Source organism: Vanacampus margaritifer, chromosome 6, assembly GCF_051991255.1.
Source record: "Vanacampus margaritifer isolate UIUO_Vmar chromosome 6, RoL_Vmar_1.0, whole genome shotgun sequence".
Lineage (NCBI taxonomy): Eukaryota > Metazoa > Chordata > Actinopteri > Syngnathiformes > Syngnathidae > Vanacampus > Vanacampus margaritifer.
Window position 1 is genome coordinate 17,712,609 of NC_135437.1, and position 25,516 is coordinate 17,738,124.

The 25,516-nt window shown below is 39.9% G+C and overlaps 2 protein-coding genes across 5 annotated transcripts; one reads left to right on the top strand and one right to left on the bottom strand.

Annotated features, from left to right (window-relative positions):
- Positions 1-435: 435 nt before the first annotated feature.
- Positions 436-8,670, bottom strand: malt3 (MALT paracaspase 3). 2 transcript variants are annotated; one of them, XM_077568254.1, is made up of 15 exons: positions 8,587-8,670; positions 8,316-8,405; positions 8,073-8,227; positions 6,951-7,089; positions 6,646-6,818; positions 6,366-6,462; positions 5,943-5,978; positions 5,645-5,848; positions 4,486-4,663; positions 4,312-4,386; positions 4,096-4,223; positions 2,236-2,385; positions 1,691-1,845; positions 1,091-1,207; positions 436-985 (listed from the first exon to the last, which is right to left on the bottom strand). In XM_077568254.1, the coding sequence occupies exons 1-15, from the start codon at positions 8,591-8,593 to the stop codon at positions 653-655; spliced, it is 2,037 nt and encodes a 678-aa protein (XP_077424380.1). In that variant the 5' UTR covers positions 8,594-8,670; the 3' UTR covers positions 436-652. The 2 variants fall into 2 exon arrangements, with proteins under 2 accessions (XP_077424380.1, XP_077424381.1); XM_077568255.1 differs by lacking the exon at positions 5,943-5,978.
- alpk3a (alpha-kinase 3a) lies at positions 7,085-25,509 on the top strand. Of its 3 annotated transcripts, XM_077568251.1 has the most exons (15): positions 7,085-9,886; positions 9,985-10,265; positions 10,570-10,602; positions 10,952-11,073; positions 11,532-11,649; positions 11,749-13,087; positions 15,970-19,021; positions 20,663-20,810; positions 21,546-21,673; positions 21,758-21,793; positions 21,901-22,175; positions 22,712-22,800; positions 22,876-23,093; positions 23,805-23,853; positions 23,947-25,509. In XM_077568251.1, exons 2-15 carry the CDS (start codon positions 10,126-10,128, stop codon positions 24,287-24,289), a joined length of 6,090 nt encoding a protein of 2,029 aa, XP_077424377.1. In that variant the 5' UTR covers positions 7,085-9,886; positions 9,985-10,125; the 3' UTR covers positions 24,290-25,509. The 3 variants fall into 3 exon arrangements, with proteins under 3 accessions (XP_077424377.1, XP_077424376.1, XP_077424378.1); XM_077568250.1 differs by having other exon boundaries at positions 7,085-10,265; XM_077568252.1 differs by lacking the exon at positions 10,570-10,602 and having other exon boundaries at positions 7,085-10,265.
- The last annotated feature ends 7 nt before the right edge of the window (positions 25,510-25,516 follow it).

The following is a 25,516-nucleotide window of genomic DNA, read 5'->3' on the forward strand; positions in this document are numbered from 1 at the left end:
TTTGCTGGTACGGCCAAGGCTAGTTCTTCGAACATGAATTTAATGTTCGCTGGTGCCTTAAACATGAACTATAACGTATTTGAACAACAACGACCATTTTGGTAAGCGGTTCGTTATTTTAAAATCCCATTTGTCTTTGCCTAAAATTTGCGTCATGAACTTTTAGCACGAATGTTCCCACAAGTCGAAAGTAAGCTATGCTAAGTTAGCAATTTAGGCCGGTAAAATTCAAGCCGGTAAGATTCAAACTTCAGTTGCAACCCTGGCGCTTAATTATTATTCCATCCTGGCTAAACTAAAAGTAGGAATTGACAATGATTTCAATAAGTGCCATAATGTAAGCTCTATTATGACCACAACACAAACCTGCCTTGTAAAGTTCCAGAGAGAACCTAAGCAAATACACTTACAGTACACTGAAATACAGAGAATCAGTTGCATAAATAATTGCCTTTATTAGGTACATATCCGTGGCTAGCCAGCTTGCCACTTAAAAAAAAAATTTCAATGAACAATACCAATTTAAGATTAAAGCATTACATAACAAAAGACTAGCAAGTATGGATGTTTTTCAGTGTTGAATGATTGTATGCTAATTACATATGTCACAAAAACCGCATTCATTCATCATCATTCATGAAGTCTTCAAATATTAAGTCAAACATGTGAAGTCTTGTAGCTCATTCTCATCATTCTCCTCAGGTTCGTTGCACCTGAAGGGCGTCGCTTGAGCACCACACTCGGCCTTCCTGGTAAAGGGTTGGCATGGATTTGCCTGAGTCTGATTCAGTGGTTGCCTGCTGTGTGAAATGCTGCCCATACTCGTTTGTTTGACTTGTTTCCTGTGCGATGTGTTTTGAATTGTCTCGTTCAACTTGCAGGACGCCACCAAAGGTTTTCCGATGTCCACCTGTTGGCTCTCTGTGAGACGCAGCCTGCTCTCCATGTGAGTATAATGTAGATCCATCCTGATGACCAGTGATTCCTAACAAAGGACACGCAGAATACAAAATTATAAAATATTTGAGTTTATTAAAAACTTTTCCCCCCCTCTCTTTAAATGATCTGACACAATGACCAGGACACATACCGTAAGCTTTTGAAGTCCACACACTCGCAGAGTACAATCTGGATTATCAGCGTTGTCGAACAGTAATGAGTCCATTTTCTCAAACCTTCCAGTCCCAGAAAAAATGTCTTGCATTGGCTATGAAAGAAGTAATTTGTCATCAGCATATTTTGTCAGTATTGTAACTCAGTTCCCCAAGATTATAATCAGCCACTAGATGTCAGTATAGCCCATTAAAACATTTCTCACACTGAGCTGTGAAGTGAAACTTACAACTCCTTCCTTCTTTGTGTTTATGTTGTTTTGGCGGAAGTGGAAACTAGATGTCTATATATGGGTATGACGTCCTCATACTTATGAAACTTGGGTGAGTGGTCACTGTGAAAGCATCAATGGTGAGCAATGTGGAATTTTAATGCTGATAAAACTTGGCGTCACACCACAACTAAAAGACTAGAAATGAGACTTTTTTTCTGTTGCTTTTTAAAAAGTTTTTTTTTACTGATTACAGTGTTTTTCCTTTAAGTTTTTATTTTAAAGTGACTTGGTAGTCACTGTTTTAGAGGTAGTTTGGCAGATTGTTTCATAGCAGTACGAGGTGCGGCGGCAAACAATATTTACAGGTATGCTACTCAGCGTCATGGTGCAGTTGTCCGTTTTGGGGCCTGTGGTCTTTATAACTCCAAAAGCCACCAAGACATTCGAGAACAAGGCCGAGAAGCTGACTTCCACTTCAACGCCACAAAGGAACTTTAACCGCGTCTTTCTTGGTAGCTCTGAAAACATAACATAAAATAAATTTAATAAAACAGTGTTAAATAGTCTAGTTAAGGCAATCTTCAATCCAGTCATCAGCAGAAGCATTAACACATGAGAAGCCTAAGATGGATACAATTATCTCTAGGGTTAGTAGATTTGAGGAACTTATGAGATGTCATGTCACAAACAGCTTCCATTCACAGAATAGACATGAACACCAAATAAAGGGGAACCAATTAACAATCTTGCTTCTTTATAAGGAAGTACTTTCTGTATGTTTTAAAATAGTATATCACATGCTGTAGTGTAGAAGGCGTGAACAACAATGTTATTGCTCTGACTAAATATGAAATTGAATCAAGGATGATAATACTAATTTAATGTAAAAAAACAAAACAATGACGCACCATTTGCTTGCCGCCAACAAAAATCTCTTTGGTGTAGCTCCCTTGTGTGGCCGGCTGTCTGAACCGGATCGGCAAGCGACCGAGGTTCCTTTAGGGTGTGCTTGATTTCCACAGCCTGCTTGCCTGTGACCAGAGGGTCTCGGCCCAAATCTAATGGAACAAATAAGAAACCAGGATCACTGTCTGTCAACAGTTCTTACTTTATAAAATATTCCCTGAATCTATACAATGCATAAGCTCATTCAAGTCTGACTTAAAATCATATTTGAATCCGGGTAAATTTCAGTTCTGATTGGATGGCAATAGTGTTAGGAGTCAATCATTAGCATTGGCTTTCGGTCAATTCACTCAGTACAGTGCAAGTTGGAATTTTTAAACAACACCCAAACATTAACCACAACAGCTCCAATCTATTCCAGCATGTAACTGCCTTGGTTGCCTCATAACTGGAGGCGAGGTTTACAAAATATTCATGGGATGCACATGGTTGACTTTGAGGAACTTAGGGAAATTTTCTGAGGTGATTGAGTGGACAGTGGACACACAAACCTAAGGAGAAATATACAACAGATGAGTGGGCAGAAATGAGGAAGGAAAAAAAGAACAGATAAAAGCAAGACGAGGATCAAGTCGACTTGATGTTTATGCTACACCTCCGGCAATTAAAAATCATCCTGGCAGTATCCCATAAAAAAACCTCATTGTTTCTTTGTTATTTGGAAGATAATAGTCTTACACAGTCACAATCCCATTTTTTATTAACCTGCTTGCAATAATAATAACAGGGATGTGATTTGACCAAAGTGAAATTATCTGAAAATTTAGCCGGGGGTCTGGGGGCCGCTGGCACCCAGCTAGGTCCAGTTTTCCGTGTTTTTAAGTACTTTCAATGCACTCACATGACAAAGAAATAGACAAAACAACAGCATAAATTTTCAATGTATATTGAACTATCCATATAAAATGGCAGTTTTAGTCAACTCAAAATCAGTCACATTCAAAAACATTGGACTGCCTTTGCTTTTAAAAACTATCACTGAGAATATCATCATATCTTACTAATGTGATTACTAAGTTAACACATAAATAATGTTGAAGAGTTCAAATTTCATGAACAAATAATTGTATCATGACCAAATGAAAAGTAACTCATATTAGAGCATACCACAAATGTCTTTGTTATAGCAGAAGATGTTATCTGTCGGAGTCATGCGCATACACAATGAACTACTAAAAAAAAAAAAATCGGATTTTTTTTTTTGGGGGGGGAGATAAAAAAAGCGGAATTCCGCGAATTAGCGGAAAAATCACATCCCTGTAATAATAATAATAAAAAAATAAAAATAATAAAAAAATACTCCATTGCAGATGTAATAAAATCATTGACCAAAACATCTCATTAATATAATCGGCCAAAATGACCACACATCAAATAAATAGTACTATTGTCTAATTTATGATTATTAATTTGAATTTAAAGTATTTTTTTTTTAAAAAATGTGTGGTGAAATATTTAAAAACTCGCACATTATGCTGTCAGCAGGGTGCCCTGTCCAGTCACAGCTGATTTGCGAGTGAACTCATGAGAGCGAAGGAGAGCCGTGCGAGGGTCCAAAAGGCCAAGCAGCTGTCTTGTGCTCTGCAGCACTCAGGTTTCTTGCTGTTCTCGAGCCGACAGTGTGAATTTCCAGAGAATGAGGTCGCATGTTAAAAGTATCTTCGAAAATTATGTTACCAGCCAATGCTCCACAAAGATAAGAAGTGTTCATTTTCAGATCTATTTACCCTGCATCCAAACAACGCTGTGGCTGTGAAATTCCTTTTTAAGAGCATTTTAGATGCTTTCTTGGACATACGCACCCTCAGACACCCTCTCCAAGACATGTGTGACTTTTTCTGCCTGAAGGATGTGCTTGTTCAAGTATTTGGTGAAGATTCCTGTACTTTTTCCTCCATCCTGGACTTCAAAAGCCTCCGCATCTTCGCACCTGCATTCATAAAATGCGCCATAATGGTTTAATGTTCATAGTGATTTGATTTATTAAGAAAAAAAAATTAACTGAGAAATGTACATACGTGCCATAGCCATACACGGTATTTCCTTTCGGCTGCTGTGGCATAATGGCTGATGGTATGCCCTGCTGGTTGTACCTTCAAGAAAAGTTTTTATTTATTTATTTATTTATTTTAATAAATGTAGTCCCAACCTGATCACATAAATAAAAAGAGAAATCCATCTACGAAGGTTACCATTTGCGGCAGGTATCCAGTAGGATAACATTCAGCGCGGTGCCTCGTTCCTGCATTGCCAGCATGATCCGTTGCACGCACACACAGTTTTTAGGTCGGTAGGGTTGTGGTGCATCCACAGGCACCAAGTAATTTCTCCCAGCACACTCGTACCCATGGCCCGCGTAGTAGAAAAGGCCTGGAAAGAATGATGAAATATAGATTTCAATTTCAGCGTCAAGTGTGAACATGTGGTTAATATGAAGAGACTGGGGCGATTCAAAAAAAGTGAGACTGAGGTAAACAAATGCTAGTCATCTGGGCTATGTTATCTTACAATTACATCAACTGTTTTGTTGTGAAACCGATATGAGAATGACATGCAAAACCATAAATAGCCAGGACTTCTGCCTGTGAGCAATACTTATTTCTACGAAGACACACATTAACCATGACGTCTTATGGTATCAGATTACAGTACATCTTATTTGTTATACAGGTACAGTAAACACCTGCTATATATTTAGCAGAAAAATAAATAAGTAATTGACACCCACAAAATATGTTTTGATTCCTTGTACATCTTAAATCAGCACTTTTCAGGAGACCCCAAAAACAGCATGTTTGTCCAACCATTAACGTTGCATCATTAAAGAGAGCAAGCCGTTTTTGACACATTTTTGATTGGTCAATAATTTGTTTAAAAAAAAAAAAAAAAACGACATACGAGATTCTGCCCCAAACGCTAGTGAATACAGTATTGTATAATAATTGAAATAATAATTATATTTATGATTTAAAAAACAAAATATAATTTTCATCTTAAAACACCATTAAAAATAAATGACTTACAGATTATTTGATTTTGGCACCAAGAAAAAAAAAATCACTGTACACATGTATATGCACATGTGGCAAAAACTTTTCCGAAAACTTCCACTTAACAACCCTGTATTTCAAGTACTGTATTTTCATCTCTAAGTCGAGATGTATCATTTCAACATACTTCCCTAACACAATTACTACTTTCCCATTGGCCAGGGCTTTGGTGCCATCTTGTGGCATTTTAGATCTTAATAAATAAACTGTGAGTTTTTCAGCAAACAATGTAACTGAGGGTAGATTACATCCACTGAAAAAAAATGAATATGTGAATCTGCAAACAGCTAACTGTACTTACCATAAACTCCTCTGTCTAGGAGGTCAAAAAACTTGTCTACAGCAGCCTGCATCTCCTCTTTGGTGAGATCCAGCAAGGACACCACTCGGAATCCCAGCTGCTGCAGGAGGTTGGCGAGCTCGTGTACGTCCATGACTGGGGCCATTAAGCCAGGGTGGTTGGAGTAATTCAAGTTCCCGATAAGTAAGGCGACTTTGTCAACAGCTGAAACACATGATCAAAATAGATTTGTTAGAAAAAAAATTAAGTATATAAAAGTAGAAATAACAGTTGAAAATAAAAATTTCCAAAAATGTACCTTTGGTTGCTGTTAGAGGAAGCTGATCATTTTGAACTGAATTGAAACAACAGAAAACCTGAGTTTTTTTTTTTTTTCAAAAACAGTGAATGATTTTGTCATGAAAGCTTGCATAAGGTGTTGCAACTTATTTTGATGCACATTCGATACCGCAAAAAAACAGCAAAAGGGAGTGGTTTCACTTTACAGCTCAGACACAATACCATTTGGATTCTAACAACTTCCCTTTTACTCCGTAGAAATGGGGAAAGTACCCTCAGCATAATAGAAACTGAAATGCTGAGTTTTAATTGAGTGGGATGACATGAATGTGAAAAAAATATATATTTGTTAAGATAGCATTTCACGGCAAACTAAGGAAGTTTAGAGAAAAGTACAGGAAAGTGTCTTATCTCGGGGCGATAAGTTTCATCTGAGACTTACCAACGCCAACTTCCACAGGTTCGCTCCATATTTCTTCCAACACGTTCGACACTGAGCACAAGTATGCTCCTTTATGTTTGGCCTCGGCATGCTCAATCTACAAGTGGAACAATAGCTCATTCATCGGCCTGCTTGTGACATTGTATACTCCACTGCACATCAAACATCAGGCTACATATTAACAGACCTTCTGTAATGAATAACATGCGTATCAAGGGATGTATGACATCATGTAAACAAATACCGTTAATAATCACCCTTGCTAAACATCCTTCCTTACCTGCAGCGTGTCAGTAGTGTTTTCTAGTGGATGTCCATTTCTGTACCACTGGTAGCGTGGGGCAGGGTTGCCAAAGGCAGTGCAGCGGAGAGTAATTTTTGCACCAAGTGGGACTGTCTGAGGTTTCGGGTTGATAGCAATGTGGGGCTCCCCCTGCCACTCTAGCGGCAAACCTGACATTGTTAGGAAAAGAATGAAACCCACAAGAGTATTATTGAAACACCCACATGACAGTCTTCGTGATATGCAAAACCACAGAGGTTAAGCACACTGTGGATCAGTATGGAATATATGGACATTCATACCTGATGCATCGATGTCCAGCACCTTCACTTTAACCCAATCACTGAACACCCAGTTAGAAAAGTTATCATTCACCCGACACACGTAGCATTGAGTTTTAATGGCATCGATGATCAGATCTTCCCGAGTTCCCCCATTGACCTTTATAGGAGGGGGAAAAAAACATGCATTAAGATAGTGAAAATAGCGATTTTCATTTTCACTAAGGCAGATGTAAAGATACACGAACCATCCTGATTGGACAGAATTTCATACACACGGAATGATGCAATGTGCCATCAGCCTCTTTTAGTCAAAGATCCACCAAATCTGCCATATTTGCCATTAACAGAAGACCTTGCGTTTATCCGCCTTTGCCTTCAACAATGAAAACAGCAAGGTGGGATATTGCTGCAAAAACTTATTTCCCAAAATGATGTTGAAAAATTACAACTTTATTTATTCAAAATACCAACAATTTATTCAAACAGATATAGATTTTATAGTCGATTTTTCAAAGACACTGATTTAATTTCGACAGAATTTTTGCTGCAGAAAAGAATAAAAGCGATATTAAAAAAATTCAAATTTGAGATAATTTTTGCAAGAATAGCTACGTTAAACAAAAGATAATGATAGGCTCCAGCAGGCTTGCGACCCTCGTGAGGATAAGCGGTTCAGAAAATGGATGGATGGATAAAAATTACTTAAGACAATAAATACCCATGTTTTTGCCTTTACAGAACCCGTCAATACTATACCAAAAACCCTATATGACATCACATAACTGTGGCACAAAAATCATTGGAAGTGGACAAAACAATAATCACCGGAAATGAAATCATTAAATGTATTAATCTATGCAGATATGCACTACAGGCGCATTTTGCTTGATAAACTTTGCTTGTTCTGACAATCAAAGGTGCAATGACAGCACTTGGACAGATTAGAAATCTCACAATTTAACGTCAACAAACAGGATAAGATACCAAATGAAGAGATTGACTGTTTTTTAATAGTTTAAAACGACTTCAGATCATATTCACATGTAGATGCTGTAAATGTATAAATCAGTGCATCTGATAGTGTTTCGGTCTTGCGAGCTGTGAACTTGTGACGGCATAACACTGGTGGCTCCCACATACCTCGTAGATATCACCATCACCACCACCGCCGCCGCCGCGACCATTAGTGAACCACTGATACTTGAGGATGCCTGCAGCCTCAGCCCGGACACTCAGGGCCACCTTGTAGTTCACAGGTACACACATACAGACAGGCTGGCGCTCTATGACAATGTCTAAAACAAGGCAAGAAATTCGCACTCATTCCTTCAAGAACTTGTGACCGCAAATCATAGTTGATATCATAATGGCGCAGCAACATACCTCCGACCATCATTTGACGGGGATTGAACCACTCATCAATGCATTGCCTTCTTTTTGTCGGCGATATGTTCCCTTGCGGTGCGGCATTAACTGTAATGAAGTAAGTCAGTTTGTTAAAAAGCACTTTAAGTTCTAACCAACGACAGAAGTACTATAAGTTAAGCCACCCGTGCTCTTTCTGTGCTTTAGCGGCACCGACGAGAGTTTTAAAAATCATTTTCATGTTCTACTTTTTATAGAGTATCAAAGGTAATAGTGATTGGGTGCATACCTGCCATCAGCGCTGTACCAGTAGCTGCCAGGGACTGTTTCTCTTATCACGGCTTAATAACTTAAAAATCTTTGCAAATAAACCCTCCCCTCTTTTCCGGAACAAGACCTTACCGTAAAGCCTGATATAAAGACGCAATGAAAGGACTATAAAACCACATACTTGCGATTAGTTTATGCTAAACGTTTGCTTTAAGTTGGAGAGACAGTCATACAACAAGTCCAAATGCATGTCGACAGTAAAATGAACTAACTTTAAAAATGTACATATACAAGAAAAAGCATGAGGAGCAACATTTTTTATATGACGGTAAAAAGCAATCGCGTTCATTTCCAGGCGCTCCTCAAACAGTAAAGCTGTAATGTTTTATAGTTGGATAAATTCCCAGTTTGTTGGGAGAGATATTAAAAAAATGATGATGCCAGATTGTAAAATTGATGAATGCGCGTCTCATTTATAGCCTTGTTCCACTACACTGACCTAATCCTCTCTATGAGTAATGTGTTTAAAATGAAACAGCAACATCACCAATATCTTACTGACTTATGCCTAAAATCCAACATGTATGCTTGCACTAGTAGTGGTTTTTGTTACTCTCAGTGATAGGAAATTCGTGAAATTCATGATAACTTACATTGATGTTTCTGCATTTGGCAATTTATTATTATATTATATTATTAGTATGGGATTTTTTTTTAATGGGCTTTAGGTGAACTGATGAATACACGCACGCACGCACACGCACGCACGCACGCACATGCACATGCTCACCCACATACAAAAAAAAAAAAATAGATATATATATCCGTGAGCCTTTTCTCCAACATGTTTTCATTGTTCACAATCACATACAGTCTTGTACTGTATCTGCACCACACCAGACACTCTTCTTTTTTAGATAATATGCATACAGCATCTTCAAATGGTAATTACCTGTTGACCACTTGACTTCATTGTTAAGTCTGAAGTGTAGTTTTGGAAAATCTGATGTGCTCTTGCACCTATTTGTGGGCCCGCTAAAAATAGGGCCTTGCTGGCAACACATGTGTGCCAATGATAGGCAGTTCAAGAGGCTTTCTTCACAGACACGGGCTCAAAAACAACACAGACAGCATTTCCATGGTAAGTTGGAACGTTTATTGTGTGTATATGGACCCTAAAACAGTAATTGAGCATGTCAATCTTAAGAGAAGTTGTTTTACACTTGTATTTGATTACAATTTGATAGCTTCAAACTATTTATAACTTCCTCCACTCCAAGTACATTGCCGGTTCAGAAAGGACAAGCATGGACTTTGAAGTGTGTGCTGAGCAGTGTATGAATAATAATTAATATCATTCAACTATGTATGTGTGCTCCAGTAATTTAATTGTGTCTTTTATCTTCTTCATTTTTAGGGGCTTCTCTATGAATAACAAAATTCCGCTACGATCCAAGGCAGTGAATTTTGACCAGCTGAGGACGTGACTCAGGATTTTTTGTTTTGTTAAATAGTGTGGATTTCACTTTCTTTCTTTGGCAAATTATTGCAGTGCACAATGACTTCCAGGAGGCCAATGACTCGCTCTTTTTCTGCCAATGGGAGAACCAGCAGCTTCAGTGAAGAGGACAGCAGCTCTTCAAATGGCCGCACCGAAACCCGCAATAATTACCTTTCAAATGTTAGGCCAGAAAACAGGTACACATTTAATCCACACACAAACACACTGCAATTTTTGGTTTGAAAATACATTTTATAGTGCACGGTAGTAAAGACAAAACAGCTGAAAATAGAGCTTGAGATAAAGGCACTCTTAAAAAAAACACACACAGACAAAATAAAGACAAAAACAATCAAAATAACATAAATGTCAAAATGCTTTATGTTTTTTTTTTCTTTTTTGAAGAGGAGAGACATCAACAGCCTACATCATATGAATGGGTTAATTATGGAACTCTCAGTTATTCATTAACAACCCTGCATTTGCCTCCTCTCTAACTAGCTATTCAAGGTATTCTCACTACAGGCCAATGAGGTAATACATACTTTTCAAACATTCCTCCAAACTAACATTTTAACCACACAATCTGGTGTACCCCAAGAATGAAACCTACACAAATCTTAACAGTTAATGTAAGCGTGTAGCTTTGTCCGGTCTTGCATTCAGTTTCAGTGACCAACATCATTTTCAGTGTTGCATTTGCCATTTCTGTTTTCCTTGGTGTCCCAAAAGTCTCTGTTTTAAACTCTCTCCACTACCAAAAAAAAATGTCCATTAACAACCTTCCTTCAAAGAAAATGGAATGTACTGCACCAGTGTGAGGAGGCTTCTGAAGTGATTCAGAAGTGGAAACGATTTGTTAGAAACCTCTGTTTACTTGCAGGAGCACATTGTGCACTGTCATGGCTCAGCTTACCGAGGACGTACAACCATCCTTTGAGACCACCTTAAAGTCAAAGGCTGTTTCAGAAAACTGTAACGTAAAGTTTAGCTGTGTCGTGTCAGGTATGTCCTATTTTAAAGGGCTACTTGACTCTTTTAGCCATTTTTAGCAGTAAGAAGATAATATTTTGTCTATAATTAATAATTTGATAAGTTCATTATTTTTCATGTACAATTAATACATTTAAAAACACATTTTCCCACTTGCTGTCAACTAAAGATGACATCACCCATGCTCAGGAAATAGGTAACGACCAATCATGGCTCAGTTTGCTGACCAAACCCAGAAAACAGGTGAGCCGTGATTGGTCGTTACCTATTTCCTCATCACAAGTGATGTCATCTTCAGTCAAATCAAATTAATTCTGGACAAAATATGACCTGCTGAAAATTGCTAAATGACTCCAGTATCCCTTGAAACCTCTATATGTCATTCTCCTGCAAAACAACTGAATTAACTTTCAACAAGGTACAATTGGAGTGTTTGTAAAGTAAAATAATGTTATTTCCTTTTAATATAGGTTATCCAGCTCCAGAACTGAAATGGTATAAGGATGATATGGAAATGGACCGCTATTGTGGGCTTCCAAAGTATGAGATCCACAAAAATGGGAAAACCCACACCCTCCATATTTACAAGTATGTGACACCCAATTATCAAATAATAAATATAGATTCTTAAATGACCGGAAATGCAGATTTTGATTCATTTTGTTTAATAGGTGTTTCTCTTTCCAGTTGCACATTGGATGATGCGGCCATCTATCAGGTCTCAGCGAGCAATAGCAAAGGTATTGTCTCCTGCTCGGGGGTATTGGAAGTGGGCACCATGAGTGAGTTCAAGATCCACCAGAGATTCTTTGCCAAGCTGAAGCAAAAAGCGGAGAAGAAGCGGAAAGACTTGGAAGAACAGAAGAGGGAGTTCAGGGACAATGTTCAGACAGAGGAACAACGTGTTAGTCCAGAGCCACCTCCACGAAAACGTCCAGTTCCGCCACCGGAGCTAGTCCAGGCAGCTCATGAGCCTGAAGCTGTGAAGCAGCTGCGTGCTGCTGCTGCTGCTGTAGGAGCCAACGGAGTTAGCTCTGACGTCAAAGAAACAGCCACCGCAATACTTTTGGACAATAGTCTGGGGAAGGACATACCGGCCCCTGAGGAACTCGTGGCCAAAAAGAAACCAAAGATCACCAATGGTGTCGATGCCGGCGTTAACACCACCACAAACAGCAGCAACAGAGGCCATATGATAGCAAACGGAAGTGAAAACTGTTATGACGGCGGAATCAGTTTGGCACAGTTTTTATCAGAGACTCTCCAGTCACAGACTGCGGAAGAGAGCGAGAACTCACCTCAGTTGGAAGCAACGGAAGAGATGGACGTATGTATCGGAAATACGAGCATAGAGAACGAAGGAAAACTTGAAAAACTTCAAGTACAGAAAGACGAGCATGAAACAGCCAAAGAGAAAGATAACATAAAAGAAAAAGATTTTGTTGTAGAAATGGAGAAAGAAAAGGAGAGGTTACAAGAAATGTCACATGTGGCAGAACATCCTAAACATCACAGAAATCCCCTTAAGGATCATGACCATCATAACGTGCAGTCATCCTTCTCCTCCATGTTGCACACGGTCAAAGATTTCCTCTTCGGGAAGGGTAAGAAGGACTCTCATGAATACATTGAAACCAAAGATAAAGAACATGACCACCTTCCCAAGTCCGCACAGCCGAAATCTACACAATCACAAACACCGCCATCCTATCAGCTATACAAGAAGCATCGGGCAGAGATGGACAAAACTCAAACGGACCAAGTTGTACCTATGGAAACCGATAAGCCAAAAGAGCCTCCAAATTGCGTGGATGTAAACCAACAGCCTGTGTCCAAGAAACCCTCGATGGCACAAGAACGTAAGTCAACAATTACTGAATTAACCCTTGCGAGCCCAAAAGAGCCTAGTGGACAAAGTAACCAGGACGCTGGGGTTCTGGCGGAGAACATGGAGGTACCAGCAGGTGACGGGATAAGCGATCCCGGCCAACAAACGCCATTGTCCGGTCTTCAAGTTCTTACTGAGGTATGTACAAAGGTCTTGAAAAGCAGCTGGTTGTCACTTGAGAGTTATTTTTAGATTGCATTTGCCTGACAAGATAGTGAATGCACTAATACAATCCTTAACCCTGTTCACTATGAAACTGTTTGGATTTTGGGTTGTGGCTGGTGATAAAAAAACAAAATAAAAATGTTTTGGGAAGTGCACTCAAGAGCTTTGGTAGAGGTTATCTTAGGCGGGGCAGTCAAACTATACTAAGATGATGCAATGACTCAGCCTGCCCATCGGAAACTTACTTTTGCCGCACTGGCATAACCAAACAGACGCAAGTCAAAAAAGTGTCGAAGAAATGAGGAACCATAAAAGTAGATCACTCTGCAATGTTATATGTGGGAGTGAGGGATGTTGTGTATCTTCACGGTCCACTGTAAAATAGGCCACTCAATGCCTGCGGTGTTGGCTGTGTGAGTGAGGCAGCAGTGCGTCAGAGGACTTGCTGAAACCTGAATGCCAACGGTAGTTCTCACGTTACGGAGAGGCTTTGTACGATCTGTCTGAGGGCTAGTCGAGTGACTTTTGTGGCGGGTCCCAGCATGAGGAGGTTCTTGTCACATTTTACAGATTCCTTGCGACCATCCCCCCACTGCCCAACGCATCCCTAAAGTCTAAAAATAAACCTTCGTGTAGACGGCAGGAAGGTCGTGCTTCTATTTTCAATGGAAATCACGGACAATTGGTTTGCATATGCTGTGAATAGGGATTCATGATTTATGATGCACTGTATAATTGCTGCTAACACAGCAACTGATATTTGGCAGTGATTTTCAAAATGGCTGACCTTTTTGCGTTTGAGCTTGCATTTATTCAGGCCATTTTATTGATTTGCCAAATTATGACTTTCTTCCATAAAGTTGTATTTAACCCACATTTTAAACATATTTTAAAAAGTAATTTGAATTTGTCTTTGTTAAAACTATATTGATTGATGAAAAATAAAATCACAATGGTATGTCAAACGGAGTTGCAAAGTCACTCAACTATTACCACAGAATGCTATCTAAATAGTTGCTAAATAATGTTGTCTGTTGAGTCAACAATTGGAAAACAATTCATTCCTGATCAACAAAATGTCACCAAAAGAAAAACCCAATATAGCTGCATCAGACATTTTTATTTACATTAAAAAGTATATACAATTTGAAGATTATTATTTTTTCATTAGACCATCACGTGATGTGATGTATGTGTTTTGTTGAATGAATTCAGTGAGCTTGAGCTGTCGATGCGTGCAATGGAGTAGTGACTTGCTATTGGCATGTGACACGTGGGAAGAGGAACTGAAGTCATCAGGTTCAAAGTAGACGCAGTGGAATCTGTTGACAGAAATGTGGAACTGTACGTTTATTGTGGTGACGCCTTAATACAAAACCTCACTGCTGAGTGGCTAGAGGAAGTCAAACCCTTTATCTTTTTTTTTTTCCCCTCACATGATTGTGACACAATCACACACTGTGTTTACACACAGCTTCTAGAGGAAAAGCTTCATTTTTAGACTGTGAAGGCATTATTTGATTACTTTATTAAGTGTAATCTTTTGCGTGTTCAAATAAATTGCAGAATTGAGATCTTATGAAAAAGTTCCTTTAAGGAGTTTATTTAAGAGCTCTTAAAGACACAGGAGAATAGCTTACATTCAAAGGTGATGTTAAGCTTCCAGTGTGACGAATATGAAAACATACAGTTGCTTTATACTTGTAAAAAGAATACTCCCGCCCTTAGACTTGACAAAGAATTAGTGTTCTTAATAAGCAGACATGATAATACTGATACGATTATCTCAGCTCCCCACCAGCCTCGGAGAAATTATGTAGATAGGCTTTGACCTTGGACCTTCCAGTTTTTACCACCAAATGACTAATGACATGAAAACTTGACAACTTTTAAAACATACACATTATTATCTCAAGAGCTGGAAGGGAGTGAGAGATTCCAATATATTTCACAAAAACATTATCACATTGTTATTCATTTAACTACACATAGTTATATGGCATCTATATACTTATAAGTAAATTCAAAAACAGTAAAAATATAATTTGAAAATGTTAAATGTCACCAACTGTATATGACACCAGTTCCTTTCCATCGAAAGTGCTAACTTCTTTTTAATTCTGAGTACATTGTCATGAAGCTACACGCAGCCCCATGTATATACTTGAAGGATGCTAACTACAGACTATGAGCAGTGAGGGGAAAACCCCAACTACCATACAGGATACAGTATTTGTGTGCACATGTTTTCTTGACTTATTTCCTCAATATTAGCATCAATTTAACATTTGTTTTGACATTTTTGTGATCAAGTAAAATATTAATTCCCATGGGTAGTTTCTGCTGACCTATCATTCATTTACCCTTTCTTTGAATAAGCAGCACACACCTGCCCAAAATGTTCAGGAATTCCCCTTGTCTTAGTTCAAAATATCATTTGAGCTGACACAAGCAGTTCAAGCAACTTCAGTTCCTAAACTTCTAGTTCTGATCTGTATCTAGATTTTGGTAGGTAAAATATCAAAACATTTCCTTGGTCCCTTTCCTGTGTAAACACAGTCACTGTTTATGTGATACAAGATAGAGAAACACTTGGATTACACTAACAGGTCATAAAACATGAGAATGTATTGATCTTTTACTATTCTTAAGGTGAAACATGGCTGAGTGGTAAAAAGGTTTCAGCTATAGAACATGTGTACACCCTGAAACTTTGAACATAAAGTTGAAAACAAAAACATCTAAATTACATTCATGCAAAAAAAAGGTCAAATGGTTTCATAGAATGTATTAAGAAGAGTACCGTAAACACAATTGTGATGAGGCACTAAAAGACTTTGTTTGATTCCTATTAGGCTGAAAAGAAACATACTGAGGTGGTCTCAACTGTGGATATGGTTCTCTCATGCCAGCAAGATCCAGACACCCTGGTAGCATCATCACAGCCAAGTCAACCTGTTGGAGAAACTACGTCTTCTAGCCTTTTAAAAGATAAGCAAGCTCCTCCTCCCAGTGTTATCTCAGCTATGGCGACGAGTAACCTTTGTGTGACACCCCCTGAGGCTTTGCAAGAAGGAGAGATAATTGTTGAAAAGATGGACAATCAAAATAAACCTGACAAAGAGGTGAAGAAACCTTCCAAGAAATTATGTGTGGAAAATAAAGCAATATTAAAAGAGCTACCCTATGTTAACAAAGCCCAGGTGGCTGTTTTAACACCCTGTTCACTAGAAAAAGGTAAACCTGACAAAAAGGAGAACTGCCCTATCAAGAAATTAGGTTTGGAAACGGAAGAAAAATTAAAGGAGCTACCCCGACTCAATATAAAAAGAACCGAGGCTGTATTAACACCACCATTGCTGAAAGAGAGTAAAGGTGGAAAAAATGTGAACTACCCTACCAAGACATTATGTGTAAAAACTGAAGAGAAATTAAAGGAACAACCCCGTCCCGATATAAACAGACCTAAGGTGACTGTAATGACTCCGTCTTTGCTGAAAGAAGATAAACCCGACAAAGAGGTGAACTATCCTTCCAATAGATTATGTGTGGAAACTGAAGAGAAATTAAAGGAGCTACCCCAACTCAATATAAAAAGAACCGAGGCTGTTGTATTAACACCGCGTTTACTGGAAGAGGGGAAAGCTGACCAAGATGTGAACTACCCTAACAAAAAATTGGAAACTGAAGAGAAATTAAAGAAACAGCCCTGTCCCGATATAAACAAACCCAAGGTGGCTGTAATTACTCCACCTTCGCCGAAAGTGGATAAACCTAACAAAGAGGTGAATGACCCTTCCAATACTTTATATGTGGAAAACGATGAGAAACTAAAAAAGCTACCCCATCCTGATAGAAACAGACCCAAGGAAGCTGTATTAACAGGGCCTTTGCTAGAAGAGGCAGTCGACATGAGGGAAATTAAAGCGCCCGATCAGACGCTTGTTTCTGATATGGAAGCCTGCAGTTCAAAGAGCGATCACGCAAAAGAGCAGGCTGAAAGTGTTTCAGTGACTCAGGAAATGAACGTAGAAGTTCTACCTGCTGCAGCCCCCAAGACGGTTGACCTAAAAATGTGGGCAGACTGCACGCCTTCTATCGCAGATGAAAGCAAAGAAGACCCAAACCAGAGAGTACTGCAGAGTTCAGAAGTGAGTTTTAGAAGGCATGAGAAGAGAGATAAAAGGAAGAAAGAAGTCAATGATGCCCGACTCACAGATACAGAAGAAAATGTGAACAATCTAAAAGAACAAACACAGGTAGTTGTGCAACCCACTGAAACTAGCAATGAAGTTTCAGAAATGGTGACACAAAAGAAAGTCTTAGCAAATGACTTAAATAAGGAGTCAATTAAGATTGTTACAGACAAGAAAGATAATAAGCAGGTTGAAATTAGTCTTTTGGAAGAAGCTTCAAGCACGGTGCATCAAGACCATACTGTGAAACAGCAACATCCCTCCGTAAAAGTTCCACTCGCATCATTGTGCACTGAGGGCACAGCAGTTGTCAAAGAAACCGCGTCCGATAAAACCACAAATGAACACACTGTCCCGAGGACTGAAATAATAGACCCTCAACCCAAACAGTTTACTCTGCCGCTAACTATATTAGCACTCAAGAAGATAGAATCCGAGCCAAGTATTTTAGAAAAACATTTAAAACCTCAAGCTATAGCCCTGGATAATGTTGATTCATCAGGTTTGTTACCTAAGCAGAAAGCTCTGCATCGTGATGATAAGCCATCACCCTCAGATGACACAAAGGGTCTTGAGGAGTACGCTGGCAAGACAGGAAAAATAGCACAGGAGCAGGCAAGCATGAAAGGTAATCATCAGCTCCCACAGGTCGACTATTCAACCATTCCACAAATAAATGTTTCATGCAACGATGACAAGGAGGATCATAAATTCGTAAACACACGTGTTCCGGATTCTCTGCAGACCTTAGAAATGTCGACTGCACCTTTGTTTGTGGTGCCGCCAATATCTGTCACTTGTCATGAGAGTGAGAGTGAACTAAGGAAGCCCACTCACAGTGAGGGTGCAGAAAACGAAACTTTTGTGGTCACTCAGACTGTAAGACCGCCTGGAACTGGCAGTGCCTCGACAGCAGTGTCTGAAAAAACTCAAGACTTGGCAGATCAAAGTTTAACAGAGAACTTTTCTGAAGCTGTGCTACAAAGGAGGAATGACAGTGGGCCTTCATTAAGTAAAACCACGGAGGACAATATTTCCCTTGAAATGCTGAAGGCAAAACCCTTAAAACAGGCTAAGATTGACAGTTCTGTAACTGTTGAGGACCTCCTGAGAAGCAGACTCCCTGTTGAGAGACTTACACACAAACCCCCCACTCACCCATCACTGAGCCCTGGCAGTATCCGTAAATATATGTCCAAGGCCGTCGCGGAGCTAGAGAGTGATGCTGGGATGACGGTCCCTGTGATCACAGTGGATGACCGTCAGAGCGACAAGGCGGACGAAGACACGAGTGGCGGATCAACCCCGACGTCCACTACGCCGACATCATCGCTGTCCTGTGAAAGCAGCCCGAGGCTGAAACGAAGGGACAGTCTTTCACTTATACGCTCCGCTACACCTGAGGAGTTGGCCTCGGGGGCCCGCCGCAAAATATTCATCCCAAAACCTAAAGAGGATGCGGACACAGCTGCCGTTGCGCTGGAAGCTCAAAACGTCTCCCCGTACATGTCCCCAAGCCAGGCTCGCAGAGCAGCACTGCTCCAAGCCCCCGTGGGACAAAACACCCCTCCAATGGAGAGACGCTCGCCGCTTTTGAATCGCAGGAAGGCCACGTTGGAGGTACCCAAAGTTGTGGAGGAGCCGCCCAAAGAGGAGCCAGCCAAAGCCGTTAAGGAGAAAGTTGCTGAAAAGAAGCATGACCCACTGAAAGGTATGGCTATAACTCGTACCCAAACACTTCACAGCCGTTAGCTTATAAGAACAAGATACTTTGTTGTGTGCTCAGCAATAATATATTTAAAGACACTTTAATTTGAATTCTGCAATTTGTTTGTAAATATTATGTTTCAAGAAAACTGAAAACTCGCAAAAACTGAGAACGACTGTATGTACTGTAATACACTGACATTTCAATTTTCCAAATTTTTGGGTCATGGCTAAAACGGTGCTCAGTACGTGACCTTTGTTTGCATCAGTGGTTATTCAGCGCAATTGCGGCTTAAAGCAACACTATGGAACTTTCAGTTTACGTTGATTATGGCGGCGTCATAGGGACAAAGGCGGTAATGTTATGCCTGAAGGGAGACCACATTTCCCATTAGGACAGTGGTGTCCAAACTCGGTCCTCGGGGGCCGGTAGTCCCGCAGGTTTTGGATATTTCTCTCCTCCAACACAGCTGAAGCTCATCAGCAAGCTCTACTAAGCCTGATAACAATCCTGTTGATTGAAACAGGTGCGTTGGAGCAGGGAAACCTCCAAAACCTGCAGGACTACCGGCCCCCGAGGACCGAGTTTGGACACCACTGCATTAGGACAAGCGCATTGCGTTGTGTTTGAGCTCACGCCAGCGAGCGTTGACATTCAAATTGACTTCTGTCTTTGTAACAAATGGGGAAAGGGGAAGTGACGTATGCCATGAAGCAGTCAGCACATTTTTTTGTGTGGCAGTGTTCCTTCCATCCTCCTCAAAGTTGCTAGTAAAAATGATACAGACCCCTTCGGGTCATGTAAAAGGTACCAGTATTCAGCTAGTTTTAAGTCGATGTTTCATCAGAGGAGTTATGAAAATATTTTATTAAGATTGAAAAGTTCCTTAGTGCTACTTTAATTAGTTATAAATACAAAGCCCAATCCGGTTAGCTTGCGAGCTAGCTTATGGCTAGTGCTTCCTGCCGTGGCGTGGAAATCCAACAATTTAGAAGATACTTCAAGTTACAGGAACTTTAATATTCATTCATAATTCATTCTTGTTTAAAATATATTTTGGCCGATTAAGACAAATCTTCTCTAAAAAAAACATTCAATTCAGTTAACAGTTTCATTTGACCTTATTATTGGAGACTAATTTTTTTTTTGATGGAATATCGTATGGTTTCTTATGACCACACATCTCTTATTTCAGTAGTTACGGCATTATCTTGCTATTGACAATTCCAAGCTTACAAGACAAAATGGTGGTCAAGTTTGATGGGACCATATAAAGGAAGCATTTGCATTGCGTGGAATTGAGGAATTATCAGAAATGCCCGGATGTTCGGAATTGTCAATTGTAACTGTACGGGAAACATTCCTTCTCTATTGGAGGAAGGTGTTGTACTTAAACAAATGGTTAGCATAGTTGAGAGGTCCGGGCGGGTTTGAATCTCGCGCCAAAGTCAACTGGGATTGCTCATCTGCTACCCTAATGACTCCAAGAGCTTTAGAATAGGAAACACTGCATTGTGCGGATGTTGAGTGAAATTGAATGTGTAGTCTGTGAAGGCTGGCGTCGGTCCAACAGAATTCTAGGAACCGTATTAGAGAGGGTGTTTGGTACTGTGTATATTTATGTTTGCTGCCATGTGCCAACAGCTCCACAGGTCATCCGGAAGATCAGAGGGGAACCTTTCCCAGATGCCTCCGGACACTTAAAACTATGGTGCCAGTTTTTCAACGTCCTGTCCGATTCCACCATTAAATGGTTCAGGGATGAAGAGGAAATACTGGAGGTCAAGAGAAGGTAGACGGACGTCATCGCCACCTCAAACACATTACAGTAGCCACGTTGTTGACCGAATGGTATCCCTGGGCTATTATTCCGGGGATATACAGACAACATGACTGGTCATAAAGCTGTACTGATCTAAAACAAATGATTCTACAAGGATTAGGATGAGGATTTATTTACTTAGAGAGCACCCCATGGCCTTCTGTCATTCTCATATTCTTGGTGCACAGATTTACAGCTCATGTGACTGTCAACCTCACAGCTGTGACACGGAAACTGGCTAGACGCATGAACTGTAATACGACACAGTATTTTTCCCATCTCCGGGGGCATTAAAATCTATATATATGCACTTTTGCTATCAGCAGCGTGATGCCAGATATAACGGTCGTCTGTGTTATAGCGACACCTTGTGCCTTAATCCTGTCAATGACTCATTTTGCAGCCTACTGCTTTTTTTTCCTTTTTTTTTCCTAGAGAGCTCAGTATTGTTCATTCGGTAATTTTACCGATTTGACATGTCATCATCATTGCTCTCTCTTTTGTTTTTGTATGTGGGTGAGCATGTGTATGTGCGTGCGTGCGAGTGTGTGTGTGTATTCATTAGTTCACCTAAAACCTATTAAAAAAATCCCATACCGTTCACCTAAACCGAACACTTCCAACCAGAGTCGTGAGGCCGTCGGGAGACCCGAGGAAGGACCAAAGAAAAGCCTACTGCTGATGTTTTTGCATGTTGTCTTCAAGTGCAGGGGATGAGACTCAGGTGGCACTTGCTATCATTCTGGCCGCAAGCCAAGACTGTGGCGTGTACGGCTGCAGCATCCAGAACGAGTACGGCACCGACACCACAGACTTCCTCCTCAGCGTAGACAGTAAGATGCTACATCCAAGTAGGATCCATAAATCTATTCAATGAATTCACAGTTTTTCTTGAAACATTCCATTTTCTTTTACAGTTCTGTCTGATATACTTCTCAAAGATGATTTGGAAGGTAACTTTTGTCTCCATATGCCCTCTGTGATTGACTGATGACCAATCCAGGGTGTAGACTTTGGCCTTATATTCATAACGGGTTACATCTGTTAATATTTCCTCTAGTTGGAGAGGAAATAGAGATGACGCCACTGCTGTTCACTAAAGGCCTCGCCAACTCCGGCACCTGGGGCGACAAGTACTTTGGCCGCATCATGACCGAAATGGCGCACTTGGGTGAGGGTTGCAATCATAAAGCCAGCCGAGTGAAAGTCATCTACGGCCTAAATCCTGTCTATGATTCTGGGAGCACATGTATCATCAAGGTTCCAAATCCCATCGCCTACGGGACCAAGCAGGATAACAACCTTATAGAAAGAAATCTTGAGATGACAAAACAAGTGAGTGGAAGGAAATGTTTTGAGGTTAAGTTGCTATTAACCCTGGAGAACCCAAGAACCCTTTTCTTCTTTGGAAAATTATGAATTATACATTAAATGACTGCTATAAGTTCACTGAACACCAAAATATATGTTTTTTCAATTTTAACCCTTTATTCCCCAATTTAGGATTAGGGCCAAATTTGACCCTTTTGGCATTTAAGGGTATCATTTCGAAAAATCTGAATAATAAAAACTGTCAGTAAACTATTTAGAATTTAAGAAAATAATCAATCAAATACACAGCTACATTGAACAATATAATTTTTTTGTTTTATTTGTTGTATTTTAGAACTGGATATTGAATGTACAAACACACTTTGGCCAATGGAAACAAGAACACAGGGACAAAATCACTGCTGGGAAAAAAAAAAGGTCTTTGTTATTTGAGTAGCAGAATTTATAGGGGCCAAATTTGACCCCGTGGGTTCTCCAGGGTTGAACCTCCTACCTCACATTGCTATTTTTGACTTCTTCTTTTTGATTTCTCCTGTCAGGAATGCAAAATTCAGAACATGATCCGAGAATATTGTAAAATATTTGCAGCAGAAGCAAGAGTCATCGAAAACTTTGGCTCTTCACTAGAGTAAGTCACTCAACTAGCCCCAAAAGGCTTTGCTAAATTGTCCTTGTAAGTATGCTTTGTTTGTTTTGCCTGCAGAATAATCTCTAAGTACCTGATGTATCGACCTGCCAACTCCGTGCCCTACGCCACAGTGGAAGTTGACCTGGGGGAAGCCTTTCTCAAGTACTGTGTGACAGATGCTAAAGGCCACATGGTTGCGCAAAGTGCCTCCGAGATGGAACAGAAATGCAGCACCTTCCAGCACTGGATTCACCAGTGGACGCACGGCAATTTACTCATCACCCGAATGGAAGGTATGCACTAAAAAATGCTGGAATGAAGCAGTGGGTCTTGAACAGATTTGGTCATTTTGACCCAGTAGATTGCAACCAAGATTGGATTTTCGCGGACTGAAGAGCTGAATCTGGTCGCCATTTTGGACTGTTTTGTTGCAAAAGTAAATGTAATGTGACTTTCTCAGAAAACGGTGGTAATAATACATAAAGTATTATTTTTAGCCGATTAATTTTTTTAATCTAATTAATTAGAGGATTTTTTTTATTTGATTAATTAATCTAATTAATCTATTTTAATCTCATGTCTGCTAAAGGTCTCCAAATAAAGAATTTCTATTACAATTGTTCAATAAATTAGCCATTTTTAGAGGAGAAATGTTGAATTTATACATCAATCATTATAGGGCTCTTAATGCTCAGTGTGCTGAATTTAAAAAAAAAAAACGGGCTGTATTTTGCCCACATAGGGGGCATCCGACCTGTTACGGCTCTGATACTACTTCCAAAGAAGAATATTGGTGGCGCAACTTTAGCATAGCTTTTTCTTAAGCATATAATAGTGTAGATAAAGCTATATATTCGATAAAAAATAATTTAAAAAAAAGCATGGACAATTTAGAGTGTTCTATGAACCAAACATGCATGTTTTTCACAGGGGAACAAGCAAAATATAAATATATTTTGGAGAAAAAAATAATATAAAATATGAATTCTGCTTTTTTTTTGCAGGTGTTGAAACGAAGATTACAAATGTTAAAGTGGTGACCAAGACAAAAGGGTTTGTATTATACCCTGGATGCATTGATGTTTTGGGTTGCTTGTTATCCACGTGGCTGCATTAAAAGCCCCCCCACCCATCACTGTGTTTCAGCTACCAAGGCCTGACAGACTGCAGCTCTCCAGAAGTCTTTGAGCAGTTCCCGACGGTCCACCAATGCAACTACTACTGCGGACTTCTCAGCTTGCGCCCGCTCAAGACTCAGGACCAGCAGCAGACTACCAAGGTAAAGAGCTCCAAGAGCCCCTTGCTCAACCGCAAGTTGACCCCAGGCTCAGGCAGCCCGCAGCCGCACCGTAAAGGACACAGCCCTAAGATGGCCCGGAAGGCTAATGTGAGTCCAAAGGTGTCGAGGAAAGTCCAGGAGACGGAGGACGACGACTCAAACGACAAACTAAAGCCTGCAGAAACTACTGACGCTCTTGAAATGAGGTAGGAGAGTATTTCAGATGTTCCTCTCCAGTTATAATAGAATAAGTAAAGGAGTTTCTTGCTCTCAAAAATGGCCGTGAAGAACCATGGGATGTCTTATCCCTGCAAAAAATGTGACTATAATAAAGAGTTGTGCGGAGGATGTTACATTATAACTGAATTATCACAAACACATGCCTCAGAGTCTTATCAGCTCCACGAGTGGACTCTCAGCAGTACTTGTCATAGCGGACATGATAAGTGAATGATCAAAAATGACTGTAATCTTGAAGACGTGCTCCTTTAAAAAAAAAAATCTGTAATAGAGAGGGGAGATGTCCCTTTTTGTTTTAAATGTCCACGTTTGGCCACAAAAGTTATAATATACACTGCATGTTCATCTGTGATGCAAAGTCTGTGTGCAAGGGCATCCTTTTTATGTTTTTATGTTTGGCACAACAAAAAAAGTACACTCAAAAGCTCGCGCTGTTCAATTTAGCACAATGAAAAGTCATATACTGGACACTTTATTAGGTACACCTGCATAATTCATTACCAGTCAATAGTTTGTGTGTAGGTGTCCAAATTCTCAGGTGCAGGTATACCTAAAGTTTTGCCTAGTAAGTATATTTGTGTGCATAGAAATAAGTTATGTTCAGTAATTTCTGTTTCTGTAGTTTGCTTGCTTAAAGCAACAATCACACTTACAGATACGTCATCATATCCGTCATTTCAAATATGTTATGGTGCAGCTCACTGCTGCGCTGACGCAGTACGTTGGCATGTAACTCCAAAGCTGCTGATTCAGCTCCACGCTGTTGTCTCGAGCCGATTCACGAGCACGTTGGGGCAAAGTAGGCAAAAGAGCACTCTCAGGATTTCACGCAAGGACTTCACTTTGTATGCAAAGCTCAAATACAAACTACTACTAACTGGTAGCACGCGCGCTTCAACATTGACATTTGGTATCGCTCGCTTTAGTTAATTAAAATTCCAAACAGAACTGACATGGATGCATCAGGAATGTAATGAATTTTTGGTTGATGGTCAGCGGTTGGCTTAAAAAAAGATTTCACTTTTTCACTTGCACGGTTGATAAGAAAATGTTGAGCATCAGATGACAGCAAAACACGGTTACAGTATTTCAGAGTGTGGTGACAAAATAATGAAATATTGTAATTGGCTCATATGTGTATCCGAGCGAGTGAATGTGAGACAAAGAAGTATAAATGTACGTTTATAAAGTGTTACA